The 16,478-nt window shown below is 43.6% G+C and overlaps 1 protein-coding gene across 1 annotated transcript in view; it reads left to right on the forward strand.

Annotated features, from left to right (window-relative positions):
* The window catches only part of DPH5 (diphthamide biosynthesis 5), a 49,596-nt gene that overhangs the window by 10,410 nt on the left and 22,708 nt on the right, over positions 1-16,478 (forward strand). The window contains exon 5 of the mRNA XM_032217348.1: positions 6,258-6,366. Within this exon, the coding sequence (XP_032073239.1) occupies positions 6,258-6,366 (109 nt within the window). The remainder of the gene's footprint in view (positions 1-6,257; positions 6,367-16,478) is intronic.

Below are 16,478 nucleotides of genomic sequence, written 5' to 3' on the forward strand. Positions count from 1 at the left end.
TTGTCGTGCGCGCATTTGTCAGTGAACCCCCTAGTTCCCAATCAATTGTCTACTTAAGCTTGGTTTTCCTATCATGAAAACTGTGGCCTTTTTGATTATTTAGAACGCGTGCTAAGGGTAGAATTTCATTTCTATAAGCTTTTTAGAGTCTTTCTGGTTTCAGATGCCTAGTTAATTTTACAATTATAATTATCCTTTGCTGCTCCGTAACTATTTTTTTTTCTGTTGAAAAGGTTTTTATTTTCCATTTTTTCATTTTCATACACTCACATATATACTGTGCATAGCCGGGGCCATACAACATTAAACAATAATCACAGCAATTCCTCTTGTCAACAATACCCCCCAAAATAGAAACCCAATATACCTCTTCCACTCTCCGTACACCTCTTTCTTCCACCCCTCTCCAACTTTCTATCCTCCCTCCATCATCCCCCTCTACCCTACTTCCCCTCCCCCTCTACCACTCCTCTCTCCCGATCCACTCCCTCCCTTCCTTCTCACCCTCCCTCCCATCCTCTCTCCCGCCCTCTCTACCCTTCTTTCTTCTATCCCTCTCCTCCTCCCCTTGGTGTATTTCCACTATATGTCAATGTACTTAACTTATCCTATTTTTACAGAGAAATTAAAGAAAAACAGTATACATGTGAAGTCGCCTTACATTGAAATCTAACCCAACCTAGTATATATCCCTCCCTCCCTCCCACCCTCCCCCCCAACACCCCACCTCCCTCCCCCCCCGACTTCCCAGAGCCCATACACGGTATAGATTTTTAGCAAACACAGTCTAAAATATATTGAGAAAAAAGAAATAAAGAAAAAAAAAGGGTTAATAACATCTCTACATTGATCTTAGCTTCTTCTTGCTACGCTAACTTTGAACAGTTTAAATAATTCCTGATCTTAAGCATAGGCTATCTGGAATTTCTTAGTCCCATATTTGTTTTGTATATAGTCAATCCATTTTTTCCAGTCTCGTTTATATCTTTCATTTGAATGGTCCTTAAGATATGCTGATATTTTAGCCATCTCTGCTAAGTTTGTTTCTTTTAATGCCCATTCTTGGATAGTAGGCAAATCTTCCTTCTTCCAGTATTGCACCACCAACAGTCTTGCTGCCGTTATTAAGTGCAAAATCAAACCTGAAATTTGCTTAAAATTGCTACGATAGAGAGATGATCCAAATAATGAACTATTGTATTTATCATATAAACTATTGTATTTATCATATTATTCATATCACTCTCTAAAATCTAGTTACAAAAAAATGATTAATTTTTATATAGATTGGTATATGTACACCAACACAGAATCTAAACAACTGGGTAATACATAGGTTATTCCGCGTGCAAATGATGCTATATTATGCAACGTGTGGTTGGAGCAATCAAACAGAACCTCCAAAAAAAAAATGATAGAAGGTTTAGTCTCCGCAAATCTTGGACGCACCTCAATGGGAATTAAGCATCAGTGCAAGAAAGTGGATTGCTTAATCACTCTTTTCAGCCAGATGCTCTTTCTTTTCCGTCTTTCTCTTCCATCCCATAAGCAGCATCAAACTAAGATTCCTTGGGGAAATGGGAGCAGCTGAAGCCATTGTTAAAGTTTGGCTGTATTATTAAATTAATTTCTACGTTTGGTTGGATAATACACTAAATGTGATTGGTGCACGTTTGATGAGGAGCTAACTCGGCCGAGTTAGATCTCTTGAGCTGTCAGTAGCTCCGGGAACATCTCTTTGTCCATGTCCGGTTTTGCATTCAAACACCTTAATTCTTGTTGATCAAGTACTTCCAGCCCTACTCATCTTAGTATCTGAATGGTAGGCCATATTAATTCTAATGAATAACTTTTTTTCCAGCGGTACATTTATCAGTGTTTATAGAGAGCTGCTGCTCTTTTAACTAAAGCCCCTGACAGCCTTCATTTGCATGTTTTCTGTACGCCTTACTGCACTTCTCTTGATTTCTTGCAATCTTTTGTTCTCTAAATCCCTCCGAAGAGATCGTTCTTTAAGCTCGATGTTTGCCTGGCACATGCAGTGGAAATCCAGCACTCGTGAGGGGCTACCATTCACTTTCCCTGAAGTCCTTTTGGAATAACAAACGCGAATGTATCAGGAAAACAAGCGTTTTGCATACTATTGCAAGCACAGAGCATGCATACCAAGTTTCTCATCTGCAATTAAATGAAGCTCCGTTTGCACAGTAATTAAAAGGGAGCATTGGAGTTACGCCAGAGTTCCTCTTTGTGCCGAGTTGCTGCTCGCCAGCTAACAGATGTCTTGCAGTTTTCCGAAAGGGAACAAAAGAAGTAGAACACCTAATTTTCAGATGCAATTAGTTATTAAAGTTAAAATGCAAACGACTGTAATTTTTTTAGCTTTGTAGTGTGTCAACTAGCTTTGGTACAGAGTTGCTTCGGATTATTTATTTATTTTCCTTTTTCAGATTTAGATGGTTGAGTTCAATGCAGATTTTCACCTTTCTTGCTGCTTCATCTGAAAGCTTATACTGCCCAAGTGTTCATATGCGAACCACAAATTTACAACATGGTTTTGCAACTTTCTTAGCCTTTGACTACGTGAATCAGGGAGTGTGTGTGAGAAAATGTGGCAGGAAAGGAACTTCTTGATTTTGTTTCTATTTCAACTGCATTACATTAAATAAACTAGATTGAATGAATTAGCAATAGCAGTTAGACTTATATACCGCTTCATAGGGCTTTCAGCCCTCTCTAAGCGGTTTAAGAGTCAGCATATCACCCCCAACAATCCGGGTCCTCATTTTACCCACCTCGGAAGGATGGAAGGCTGAGTCAACCTTGAGCCGGTGAGATTAGAACCACCGAACTGCAGATAACAGTCAGCTGAAGTGGCCTACAGTACTGCACCCTAACCACTGCGCCACCCCGGCTCTTCTATTCTCTCGCAGTGCTATGATACCTATCACCTCCTGAATTCCAAAGTGTAATGAAAGATGTAGCATTTGTATGAAGTAATATCTTCATAATAAATACTCTTTTTTCTTGGGCATCCAACCTAAATAATCACAGGTTTAGATTAAGTTTAATAGCAATAGCAGTTAGGCTTATATACCGCTTCATAGGGCTTTCAGCCCTCTCTAAGCGGTTTACAGAGTCAGCATATCGCCCCCAACAACAATCCGGGTCCTCATTTTACCCACCTCGAAAGGATGGAAGGCTGAGTCAACCCTGAGCCGGTGAGATTTGAACAGCCGAACTGCAGAACTGCAGTCAGCTGAAGTAGCCTGCAGTGCTGTACTCTAACCACTGCGCCACCTCGGCTCATTCCCTTAATGACACCGAATGATCCCAGAATTTCCTGACAGTGAGAACAACCAACCAATGGAACAGCTTGCCTTCAGGGGTTGTGAGTGCTCCCATCACTGGAGACTTTCAAGAAGAGACTAGACAGCCACTTGTTAGAAATGCTGTAGGGCAGTGATGGTGAACTTTGTGGGCACCGGATGCCCAAACCAGAACATATGTGCATCAATGGTGGGATTCAAATAATTTAACAACCGGTTCTCTGCCCTAATGACCAGCTGGATAGGCGGGGCTCAGTGGTCACATGACTGGGTGGGTGTGGCCAACTCAACATCACTCATGTTGATGGGCGCTTCATCTTAGCTGTTACAATGTAATCAGGGTTAACGGGAGAGGCAGTTTCTGTAAGCAGGTCAATAAAGATCAGGCTAGAAACAACACTAGTTTTATGACTTGGGTGGATGGAAACGCAGGAGCCATGGATGTGCACGGAACAAGATCTTTATTATGAGCAGAAGATGACAGTGATTCAAACTAGGCAAACACGCACCAGGGTATTTATACTAGGACTGAAACAAGTAAGGACCAATCAGGGGCCGAGTACTGCACAGCAACTGCTGATGCAGTACCTCGGCCAATCAGGACACACTGGCTGGTTAGCAACAGTCTATGCTGCGTCCCAGCCAATCAGGGCGCAGCATAGACTGTTGCTGGCCCTTTAGGATAGTTTAGACTATTGGATATATAACAACTAGAATGTTTCCTTCCTGCCTTCCTTACAGGATTAGCCCTGTAAAGTGGGGAAAAACAAAAGGAGATTTCTTCCAACAATCAGTTCTCTGAACTGCCGGGAAAGTTACCAACCGGTTCTCCCGAATCGGTGCGAACTGGCTGAATCCCACCACTGGTGTGCATGCACGTGCATGCCAGAGCACCAGAAACTTGAAGACCAGCTGGCCATCGCTCACATGCCTGTTTTTTCAGGCTGTTTTTCAGTCCATTTTTGGCCTGGGAAACGGCCCGTTTTTGGGCCATTTTCGGGGCCATTTTCTAATGCCCGCAAAGACCAGCTGTCCAGTGCACATGTGCATGCTGGAAACTAGAAGAGCAGCTGGCAACGGTGCACGTGCCCACAGAGAGGACTCTGCCACCTCTGGCACCCGTGCCATAGGTTCAGTGTTGTGGCCCAGCAGGAGCCGTTGGAGCTGCCACCAGACTCCGACAGCGAGGGGCCCTATGAGTCAGCTCTGGAGGATGTGGAGGACCCTGGACAGGGTTCTGACTCCGAGCAGGGCTCAGAGAGGCTGGTTGGCCACCAGGAGGCGCCTGAGCCTTGGACCAGTGGGGAGGAGACAAGGGAGTGTGAGCCTGAGGTCAGCAGTGAGTTGTTCCTGGATGCCCAGCACTGAAGAGCTAATAGGCATCAGGAACAGTTGCGCAGTTACAGGAGGTAATTGCACTCAGCTCGTGGTCATTAGGCTCCTCTCCAGACTATAAAAAGGACTGCTTGTGCACACGCCCCTTTTGCAGAAGTCAACGCAGGAACTAATGTTGGAGAACATTATGGTGAGCTTGGCAGGCTGGATTGCCGCCACGGCTTATCTCTGCTGAATTGCTGCCAAGGACCTGTCTGTCTGTTAATTAAATGCCGTAACTTATCTTTGGCTCGGAGTGTGTGTCGGTGTGGGACAAGGGGGTCAGAACCGTTCACCATCACGGGTATAGGGTCTCCTACTTGAGCAAGAGGGAGTTGGACTAGGTGACCTACAAGGTCCCTTCCAACTCTGTTGTTCTGTATATACATTTCAGGGGAACAATTATTTCTTAATACTCACTGATTGCATACGCTAATCTTCATTTGGGGATAATTACCACGCCATCTCCATATTGTACGAGGTGCCGTGAGGTCTGAAGGCGTGTGGATTTGCAGCAGTAAAAGAAACAATGGATTGCAATCAAACCAACAATGGTGCTTGAGGAGCAGGAACAGAGCTAGGGTGTCTGGGAGTGGGTGTAAACAACAGATAACACACATTTCTGCATTTGAATTGTAAAACAGGAATTTGGATAGCTTTATGGAAAGAGTTATTAGGGAAGACAACATTTTTGGTGATTGCATAATTGCAGTGCTACAGAAAATTCATCCAGTAGGCTGCCATGTTTCATAACCCACAGCTGACCTTTGATTACCATCTGTCGGCTGTGACCAGGGGGGCATTTGCCCAGGTTCGCCTGGTGCGCCAGTTGCGACCCTACCTGAACCGGGAGGCTCTCACGACAGTCACTCGTGCCCTTGTGACCTCTAGGCTGGAATACTGCAACGTGCTCTACATGGGGCTGCCCTTGAAGAGCATCCGGCGACTTCAGCTAGTCCAGAATGCGGCCGCGCGAGTGATTGTGGATGCACCTCGGTTCGCCCACATAACACCGATCCTCCGCGAGCTGCGCTGGCTACCTGTTGATCTCCGGGTGCGCTTCAAGGTGCTACTTACCACCCATAAAGCCCTTCATGGTAGTGGATCTGAGTACTTGAGAGACTGCTTTCTGCCAATTACCTCCTCGCGACCTATAAGATCTCACAGATTAGGCCTCCTCCGAGTTCCATCTGCCAGTCAGTGTCGACTGGCAACTACGCAGAGGAGAGCCTTTTCAGTAGTAGCTCCGACCCTTTGGAACGATCTCCCCGTGGAGATTCGTACCCTCACCACCCTTCAGACCTTCCGCACAGCCCTCAAGATCTGGCTATCCCGTCAGGCCTGGGGTTAAACATTATAATCCGTCCCCACCCGAATGATGAATGTTGCTCTATTTTTTTAATTATGTATGTTCTATACGTCATTGTATGTATCCCCTCCCACATAAGTTGTAAGCCGCCCTGAGTCCCCTCAGGGAAAAGGGCGGCCTATAAATAAACTTATACCATACTATACCATAACTCACTTATTTTATTTTATTTTATTTTACTGCAGGGCAACTACGCATAGTGACCTTGTTCTCCGGGCTGTGAATCTGGGAATTCCCTACAGAGTCATCCACAATGCTTCCATATTGAATGCTGTTGGCTGTTGTGGTTTACAGGTATATATATATATCTTGAGTGCAGGCATTCTGTTCTTAAGAAAACCACAGCTTTGTCTTTCTTTTCTTGATAAGGGAGGTTGCAGAAAGCAGGTGGTAACAGGCCATTAGCCTATGAGAAATAGCTGTGAGAGTTGTGCTCTTTCTGGGTTTGTGTTTCAGATTCAGTTGTGATCCTCCCTCCCTTTTTCTCTTCCTCCCTCCCCCCCTTTTTTCTCTCTCTCTCTCAAAATACTCTAAAATAATATACTCCAGGTAGTCCTCATCTAGTTACTTAGCAACCATTTAAAGTGATGATGGATCTTCCAAAAGCTACTTAAGACCTGGTTCCAGAGTGTGTCCCCCCCCCGTTCCCCCCCCCCCGGGAATGACTCAACCATATTCTGGGGACTTGGCAGCTGCTTCATCTTTACAGATGGTTGAGTGTGCCAAAGTCACATGACCATAATATTTGACTTTTTTTTCCAGTTTCTGGCCTTTTCAGCTGGTTTCTGACAAAAAACACCCATAGGAATAATTATTGGCTTAACAGTTGTGGCATTCACTTCCCAACTGCAACATTCACTTAACAGCCACCACCAAAAAAAGTTATAGAATCAGATCTGCTCATGTGGGTTCCTTGACTTAACAATTGTCAAGATTTATGATAGAGGTTTCAAGGTCCATTACAGTTATAAGTTTAGGGCTACTGCATAACTGAACTTCTTAATCAGGGACAGAGGTGGGTTCCTACCAGTTCGCACCTATTCGGTAGAACCGGTTCGTCAAATCTACCAAACCGGTTAGAAGAGGTTCGACCAGTGGACCCGGAAAGCAGGCCACACCAACAGAAGAGGTCCCAAATTTTTTTGAAACCCACCACTGGTCCTTGGATATGATTATTCTGCACTATCATGCTCATATTTATAAAACTCAGTGCCTCTGTGAAAGGTAAGGATGACTACTGCGTTTGTGGTGCAATCAGAACATTGCGTGTGTTGAAGTTGTTTTAACGCAAACCAAAGATGCCTTTTAAAAAACAAGTTTACATCATATTCTTATGCATGCCAGTGTTGTGTGTAAGGTAATAGTGTGTGTGGTTCTGACAAGTGTTGTTGGCATCTTCATATCCGGTCACATGGGTGGCAAGCCACTCCCATCTGGTCACATGGGCAGCAAGCCACTCCCACAAAGGAGGCCACACCCACAGAGTAGGTTTGAACAATTTTTGAAACCCACCACTGGTGCAGCTCCATGCAAGCACTCGTCCACTGCTCATGGAAATGCTCGCCCGCCATTTCCGCAGCCCAATTGCAAACACCTCATGGCGTACTAGTGGGCTGCGGGGACCCCTGAAATAATTGACTGCTTAGTGCTGGAAATAATCCTTTTAGGGCTTTCCTTAAAGTAGGATATCTAGAACAAAGGCATTCAGCATCTCATCTGCTTTCTTGGTGATGTAAAAGAGAAATCCAGATGTTCCCTTACGTAGCTGCGAAACAAGGAGAGCGTTCAAGTCCATATTTAGCCATGAAAGCCAGTTTGGGTGACTTTGGGCCAGTCACCTTCAGCCCAACTCACAGAATTGTTGCGTGGAATATAGAAGGAGGAAGATGTGTTGGATATATTCTCTTCCTTGTGTTATTTGTAAAAATAATAACAAAGGCGGGATAGAAATAAATAAGAGCCCAAATTGTCGGAGATTGAAAAATATCCCAAGATCTTGACAATTTCCCCTAGATTGCCGTGTTATATTAAAAATTTCACAAATTCTGTCAATCTTTGCAAGATTAAAAGATAATAAGCTCCTGTTACAATTTACCAATGTATACGAACTTTTCAAGTACGGATGCAAAAATAAATCAGCATTTTCCTTTTTTCACTGAAATTACTAATTGCGTTCTCATTTATGTTCTCATTACCTTATAAAGTCAATATAAACTGCCAATTAGTTTACAATCTTATAAATAAATCCCTCATTTATTAGCCAGCAACTCAGGATAATGGGGGGGGGGGGCATTGCTCTGTGCCTATTGCTTAACTTATTGATGAAATTGTCAAAAACGTAGCAATGTTTGTAATTAAAACAGCTTTTACAAAAGTTTAAAAAGTTTTTTAAAAATTAGATAGTTGGGAGGATGGCTGGCGTGTCTGCAGAGAGGGTTCTGCGTGCCACCTGTGGCGCGTGTGCCATAGGTTCGCCATCACGCTACTCGACGGAACTGGCTCTCCTTAATCTTATTTTGCAGCATGTAGATTTAAATCCCCATCATCATTTCAAACCTTGGATCATTTTGGCTGGGGTTTAAGAGAGCGGGAGTCCAACCCAACTTGGAGAACCATGTGTGTTGTTCCTCGCTCCATCTTTTTTTTTGCACTTCCCAAAACAAGAGCTCATGCTTGTATGCGCCTGTATTCAAGACCGGCCTTGATGCAGAGGCTCATACTTCAGTAATGAAAAACAGGAAACACCTTTGCCTTAAAAAAAAAAAGCACGTACAGAGGGTGCACTGAAGCCTATGATGTAATTCTGTCTTGTTGGAAAGCAGCAGATGTCCAAACGAATGACATTTGGAGTTCCAATTTCACAGTTTCGCCAGCATGATTGGGGGAAGCCAGTTTGAAGTCCGTTACACAGGAGCTGTAGAAAAAAAAAACATGCCTTGTGTTTCATGAGTCCTCGAGAGCGACAGCTATTACAGCTAGTCCTCGCTTAATGACAGGTTCATTTAGCAACCATTGGAAGCTGTGACGGATCCTTCAAAATGGATTTATGACCTAATTCCAGAGTTCCGACGGCCACACACTCCCTGCTTGGCATTTTCTGGGGGTCTTGGGGTGGGGGGGATTTGTTTCCAGCCCTTTGGATAAAATGAATTTGTTTTAACAATTGCTGCAAAAAATGGTTGTAAAAATCAAGGCGTGGTGATATGGGGACCCGTTTAACGACTATCTTGACATACAAGCGTAATTCTCGGCTCAAATACAGTTGTAAATTGAGGACTACCTGTGCGCCGAAACAAAAAAAATGTCTTATATACTGAAAAACATGCTAGCAATAGCAATAGCAGTTAGACTTATATACCGCTTCATTGGGCTTTCAGCCCTCTCTAAGCGGTTTACAGAGTCGGCATATCGCCCCCAACAACAATCCGGGTCCTCATTTTACCCACCTCGGAAGGATGGAAGGCTGAGTCAACCCTGAGCCGGTGAGATTTGAACAGCCGAACTGCAGAACTGCAGTCAGCTGAAGTAGCCTGCAGTGCTGCGTTTAACCACTGCGCCACCTCGGCTCAAACCTTTAAAAAGCGGGAGCGAAAGTTTCCGCTGAGCCGCGTGATCCTCAAAACCTTTTTTTTTTAATTACCAGTTCTCAGAACCAAGGACAATTATCCCTACAGGTTCGGCCGAACCAGGCCGAACTGGGAGAATTTCACCCCTGGGTTCACCATCACGGTTATAGGAGACCTCATTCAAAAGTTCAACTCTCTGCTTTGGATATAATGAAATGTCCCATCAACATTTTCACATAATCACTCATCTATTTCATTTAGGTAGTTATAGGCTTCCAGTGACTTGATTAGATGTGGGTGATGGGGTTTCTATTCCAAATTGTTGTCTCTATCTCAGTTGTCAGTATTTTACAATATTCCAGTGGGGTGGAGATGGCTTAGACTCGGGCACAATTGGTGTACTAACTCGAGGGTATAAAGCATCTAATCTCTTTTTGAGAGCAGATAAAGGGATTTGCTTCCATCTCTTTCTCCGCAGCAGATTGACAATTATTTGTGTTTTTGCCCCCAAATACTTAAAAACTGAATCAGATTGTTGGAAACCTCTGTTTATTTATGGAATGATAAAGGTCTTGTTTTTGTGACCCCCTATTCAGAGGTTTGATTAATTCCCATGCTGGGAAACAACAACCATCTCGATAATTAAAAAACTAAACTAAACTAGATTGTTGTTGTTCCCCCCAGCATGGGAATTCTGGGAATTGGACGTCCACAGCTGCCGAGGTTAAGAAACACTGTTTTTGACCCTCACTGAAAACGGGAACCATGAATACTTAAAGATGACCTCGAGAAATGCACTGACAGTTTTAACAACCAAATGCAGCAACCATGCTGGGAAAGGATGCCGCAGAAATAGACACTTGGTTATGAAAAGGTTACTTCATGATTTCTCTCAAGCTATTGCATTATGGCATGTGAATACGCATCCTTTTCCCCCCCCCCCTTCATTTTCTTGTTTGAAAATGTCTGCAGAGTTGAGAAGGCCATGGTTATTTCTGAAAACCTTTTTTTTTAATGGCTGTTACGGAGTGGGCTTAAACCATCATGGTTAGGAGACCACAACACAGTTTAATGCCTGTCTCAAATATGTTTTATTTTCATTTTCATTTTCATTTCATACAGTCACATATATACTGTGCATAACCGGGGCCATATAACATTGAGCAATAAACACAGCCATCCTTGTCAACAATACTCCCCAAAATACAAACCCCTGATATACCACTTCAACCCTCCATACACCCTTTCTTTCACCCCCCCTCCAACTTTCCTTTCTCCCCTCCAACATTCCCCTCTACCCTACTTCCCCTCCCCCTCTATCACTCCTCTCTCCCAATACACTCCCTCCCTTCCATCTCACCCTCACTCCGATCCTCTCTCCCACCCTCTCTACCCCTCTTTCTTCTTTCCCTCTGCTCCTCCCTTCGGTGTATTTCTACTATCTATCAATATATTCAGCTTCCTATTTTTACACTAGAATTTAAAAAAGCAACAGTATACAAGTGCAATCATGTTACTTTAAAATCTAGCACATACTATATTTCCCCCCTCCCCCCTATGACCCCACCTCCCTTCCCCCCCCCCCCCCCGACTTCCCAGAGCCCGTACCCGGTATAGCTTTTTATCAAACACGGTCTAAAATATATTAAAACAAAGGAGATTAAAGGAAAAAGGAAAAAAGAAACAAAAGTCAGTAAAATCTCTGCGTTGAACTCAGCTTCTTGCCGTTACACACGGCAACACAGTTTAATGTCGACAGTTGCCGTGAGTACAGATGTTAACATTAACATGCGGTTGATCCTAGCAATGGCAGCCCTTCTTCTTCTTCTCTTCTTCTCTTCTACAAAACATTTATCTACGTTAACTTCTGGTTGCAAAAGTTGTAGAGTCCGTATCGATGCTATTCAAACTTGGCCATTTTAAAGTAAGTGGGACTTAACTCCCAGAATTACCCTGCAAACGAACTGGCTGGGGAATTCTAGAAAGTTAAAGTTTACCCATTTTAAAAACTGCCAAGTTTTGGGGGGGGAAATGTCTAATGCTCAGAGCTCTCTCAGTTATGTGGAATGCTCATTACCCCTTGAGATTTCTGCATCATCACAAACGGGTTGTGATATTGACTGACATGACATAGTAGCAAGCATGAAACTGTCTTCTGTTATCCTGGTCCTCTCCTCTTTTTTTTATCTTTCAACATATTATCACTCCTTTTGTTCCATTCCTTCCTGGGCAGCTTGAAGAAATCAAAATTGCTTGTAAAAGGAATGTATAACAGTAGCGCCTATTGTTTCACGTGACCCGTCAAAACCGCGCCCGATTAAACCACGTCGCTGACATCATCAACAGGGCGACAACAGCCAGCGCGGAGAAAGAAGGGCACTTTAAATAGCGCTTTGAAAGCAAGCCGATTCAACTTAAGGTAAGGGTTAGCTTTAGGGTTAGCTTTAGGGTTAGCTTTAGGGTTAGGTTAAGGGTTAGGTTTAGGGTTAGGGTTAGGGTTAGGTTAAGGGTTAGGTTAAGGGTTAGGGTTAGGGTTAGGTTAAGGGTTAGGGTTAAGGTTAGGTTAAGGGTTGGGATTAGGTTTAGGGTTAGCTTTAGGGTTAGCTTTAGGGTTAGGTTAAGGGTTAGGGTTAGGGTTAGGTTAAGGGTTAGGGTTAAGGTTAGGTTAAGGGTTGGGATTAGGGTTAGGGTTAGGGTTAGGGTTAGGTTAAGGGTTAGGTTTAGGGTTAGGTTAAGGGTTAGGTTTAGGGTTAGGTTAAGGGTTAGGGTTAGGGTTAGGGTTAGGTTAAGGGTTAGGTTTAGGGTTAGGTTTAGGGTTAGGTTAAGGGTTAGGTTTAGGGTTAGGTTTAGGATTAGGTTTAGGGGGGTTAGGTTTAGGTTTAGGGGTTAATTTTAGGTTTAGGGTTTACAGCGTGCTTCTGTCTCTGCGCTGTTGTCGCCCTGTTGATGACGTCAACGACGCGGTTTAGTCGGGCGCGGTTTAGTCGAGCGCGGTTTTGTGGGTGAACCGTTGTTTCATCATAGTAAATGCATCTATTACTCCACTTGCATCCTATTCTTCATTTCAGTTTAAGAGAAGGCAACTGTTCCACCTGGTGAATGTACAGAAATTTCAAGGAGCCTCTTGAGGACACTGTCACAAGCTAGATGTCATGAAGATGTGGCCAGTGCCCAAAAGCCCATTTACCAGATAGCTGGCAGTGTTGCTTTCTGAATGAAATCCCGGCAAAACTTTCAAGTGAAATACTTGTTCCAATCACCTAACTTATTTATTTTTTATGTCTTATCTTTTTGTGGGATTCAAGGCAGAGGTGGGTTCCTACCGGTTCGCACCTGTTCGGTAGAACCGGTTCGTCAAATCTACCGAACCGGTTAGAAGAGGTTCCACCAGTGGACCCGGAAAGCAGCAGGCCACACCTACAGAAGAGGTTCCAAAAATTGCCACTGCCCCCCCCCCCCACACACACACAGACTGACACAGAGAGAGAGAGAGAGAAAGAGAAAGGAAGGAAGGAAGAAATAAATAAAGAAAAAAAGAAAAAAGAAAGAAAAAGAGTGAGAGAGATGAAAGAAAAAAAGAAAAAAGGGACAGAGAGACAAAAGGAAGGAGAGAGAGAGAGAGGGAGGGAGGGAGGGAGAGAAAACACATGGCCGGCAAGCCACTCCCACCAGGTCACATGGCCGGCAAGCCACTCCCACAAAGGAGGCCACACCCACAGAGTAGGTTCCAAACTTTTTTGAAACCCACCACTGATTCAAGGGTATTCTTGTAAAGAAAAGTGATTTTAATAGTGGACGTTTTCCAATATATCAGTTTTCCAGTTATCTCGTTTACTAAAAATAAAATAAAAAATGAAAAGAAGCTAAAATATAGGTAGTCCTCCATTTACTATTCTAATTGAGCCAGGAATTATAATCCTAAATCATTGCCAGTCATTAAGCACATCATAACATGACCCAATTTTACTATTTTTTTTGTGATGCTCATTAAGCAATTCTGCAGTCAATAAGGGAACCAGTTTTCTATCATAGGTGTTTGTTTGTTTTTTTGCCAGAAATAGGAAGATAAGGCCAGTTTCAAGCAAAAAAATGTTGCAAATTGGGGTTATTTAATTGTGGGATGCTTGCAAAAAGTCATGAATCTGAGCCACTTGCCCAGTATCCAAAATGTGATCATGTGACTTACGGGAGTGGCTCGGCCACCAGAATTTTGAATCTGGGTTGTACCAATGTTTTGGGTCCATTGTAATGTCAACCGATTACTAAGCAACTGGTCATAAATTGAGGACTACCTATAACAATTTTACCCGGGGTGAGCAGTTTAGCCAAGAGTGATTGTTACACCTGAGTATGATCACTGCATTACAGGTAGTCCTCAACTTACAACCACCGTTGAGCCCAAAATTTATGTTGCTAAGTGAAACATTTGTTAAGTGAATTTTGCCTCATTGTGTGACTCTTCTTGCCACCGTTGTTGAGTGAATCACTGCAGTTGTTACTAACACGGTTGTTAAGTGAATCTGGCTTTCCCGTTGACTGCTTGTCAGAAGGTCGCAAAAGCTGATCGCATGATCCCAGGACACAGCAACCGTCATAAATATGAGACGGTTGCCAAGTGCCCGAATTCTGATCCCACGATCATGGGGATGCTACAAATGTTGCGTGAAAAATGGTCATATCACTTTTTTCCCCCAGTGCATTAGTACAGTAGAACCAAGATGTTTCTTAATTTAATGACATCCTTTCTGAAAATACAAGCAATTTACGTGTCTTAAATCCCCAACTCAACCCAGACCTCATAATTAATGTGTACTGAAACGTACTCTTTCACTGTTTCAACCTCAACCAGCAAAGCTGCCTGTGCAAAATTCATACACTTATTTCTAACAAATACTGTGGGTTTGGTATATTTCCAGTGGCGTTCTGCATGAGCAATCACCAAGAACCTCTATATGAGGCTTTACTTTTTAGATAGCTTTTGACAGACACAAATAGGATCCTTTCGGTTTCGTCTGGCTGCAGAATTAGTGGTTTAGATGTGCCCACCTATGGTAAAAGCTGGTAATGAAGGGCAGTTTTTAGAGCTATTGCAGGAAACATTATTTTTACAGCCTGTTCCTAGAAACAAATTCATGCAACATAGATAAGAGGCACTCGGATGGACATGTCTAGGAAATATGTAGGTTTGTACAAGGCTTAGTGGAATAGATATAATATGTGGAATTCCCCTAAAGCCAAAAGCAAACCGTGGCACAACAAAACCGCGCTCGACTAAAGCGCGCCCGATTAAACCGCGTCGCTGACGTCATCAGCAGGGCGACAACAGCGATCGCGGAGAAAGAAGGGCGCTTTAAATAGCGCTTTGAAAGCAAGCCAATTCAAGTTAAGGTAAGGGTTAGGTTTAGGGTTAGGTTTAGGGTTAGATTAAGGGTTAGGTTAAGGGTTAGGGTTAAGGGTTAGGATTAAGAGTTAGGATTAGGTTTAGCGTTAGGTTAAGGTTTAGGGTTAGATTTAGGATTAGGTTTAGGGGGTTAGGTTTAGGTTTAGGGGTTAATTTTAGGTTTAGCGTTTACAGCGTGCTTTTTTCTCCGCGCTGTTGTCGCGCTGTGATGACGTCAGCTACGCGGTTTCGTCGAGCGCCCTTTAGTCGAACGCGGTTTTGTGGTGGAACCAAGCAAACAACTGAGAATTAAACTTCCCAACATCAGCTTTTTGGATATGAAGGTATTTGAAATCAAACCTGCAAATTTGAGTGATTATGTGGCATCAAATCATTGTTGTCTCTTGGTGACAATGTTGACAGAATTTCTCCGTGACAACCACCTGCAAATTAGGGACATATTAAAACTTTCTACTGATAAAAACCGGAGCGCAATTTGACCCAGAAATAAAAATGACTGGTTGCAAAAGAAGACAGAACTTGCATCCTTGGAGTGATAAATTTACGAGAGAGTCTATTCCTACAGAGCTAAGACGCTGCCTTGGTCATAATTATTACTTTTTACCTGGTTTTAAAGGCCTCAAATCTGTATATCAGGGAGCATTTCAGGTTACTAGATAAAATGCTACTGCAACTGAATGCAGATTTGCCACATCAGTGACCTTATGTGAGCAAAGTGATAGCTGGATTCTACATTTTCCATGTGTCTGGTTCATGTTTTTTCCTCTTTGTCCTGTGCTGTTTCAAGCGCCAAACTATCTATTTCCATCAAAGAGTTGGCTGCAAAGCTTTACACTGTCAGGTTCTATTTTAAGCGTCTTATGAGGAGTTTTTAACTATTCTGTGAAGTACTTTAGGACTAAATTCATACAAGAAAGTGTTGTGGCTCAGCAGGAGCCGTTGGAGCTGCCACCAGACTCTTGACAGCGAGGGGCCCTCTGAGTCGGCTCTGGAGGATGTGGAGGACCCTGGACAGGGTTCCGACTCCGAGCAGGGCGCAGGGAGGCTGGTTGGCCACCAGGAGGCACCTGAGCCTTGGACCAGTGGGGAGGAGACAAGGGAGAGTGAGCCGGAGGCCAGTAGTGAGTTGTTCCTGGATGCACGCCATCGAAGAGCTACTAGGCGTCAGGAACAATTACGCAATTACAGGAGGTGATTGTACTCAGCTAGTGGTCATTAGACTCCTCTCCAGACTATAAAAAGGCTACTTGTGCACACGCCCTCTTTGCAGAAGTCAACACAGGATTGAATGTCAGAGGACATTACTGTGAGCTTGGCAGGCTGGATTGCTGCCAAGCCTTATCTGTGTTTATTGCTGCCCGAGTTTGTCTGAGTTGCTGCCAAGGTTCTTATCTGTTTGTTCTGCTTGGCTTTCAGCCACCGAGGTCTTGGTGTCTTGC

Source organism: Thamnophis elegans, chromosome 5 (assembly GCF_009769535.1).
Source record: "Thamnophis elegans isolate rThaEle1 chromosome 5, rThaEle1.pri, whole genome shotgun sequence".
Classification (NCBI taxonomy): Eukaryota; Metazoa; Chordata; class Lepidosauria; order Squamata; family Colubridae; genus Thamnophis; species Thamnophis elegans.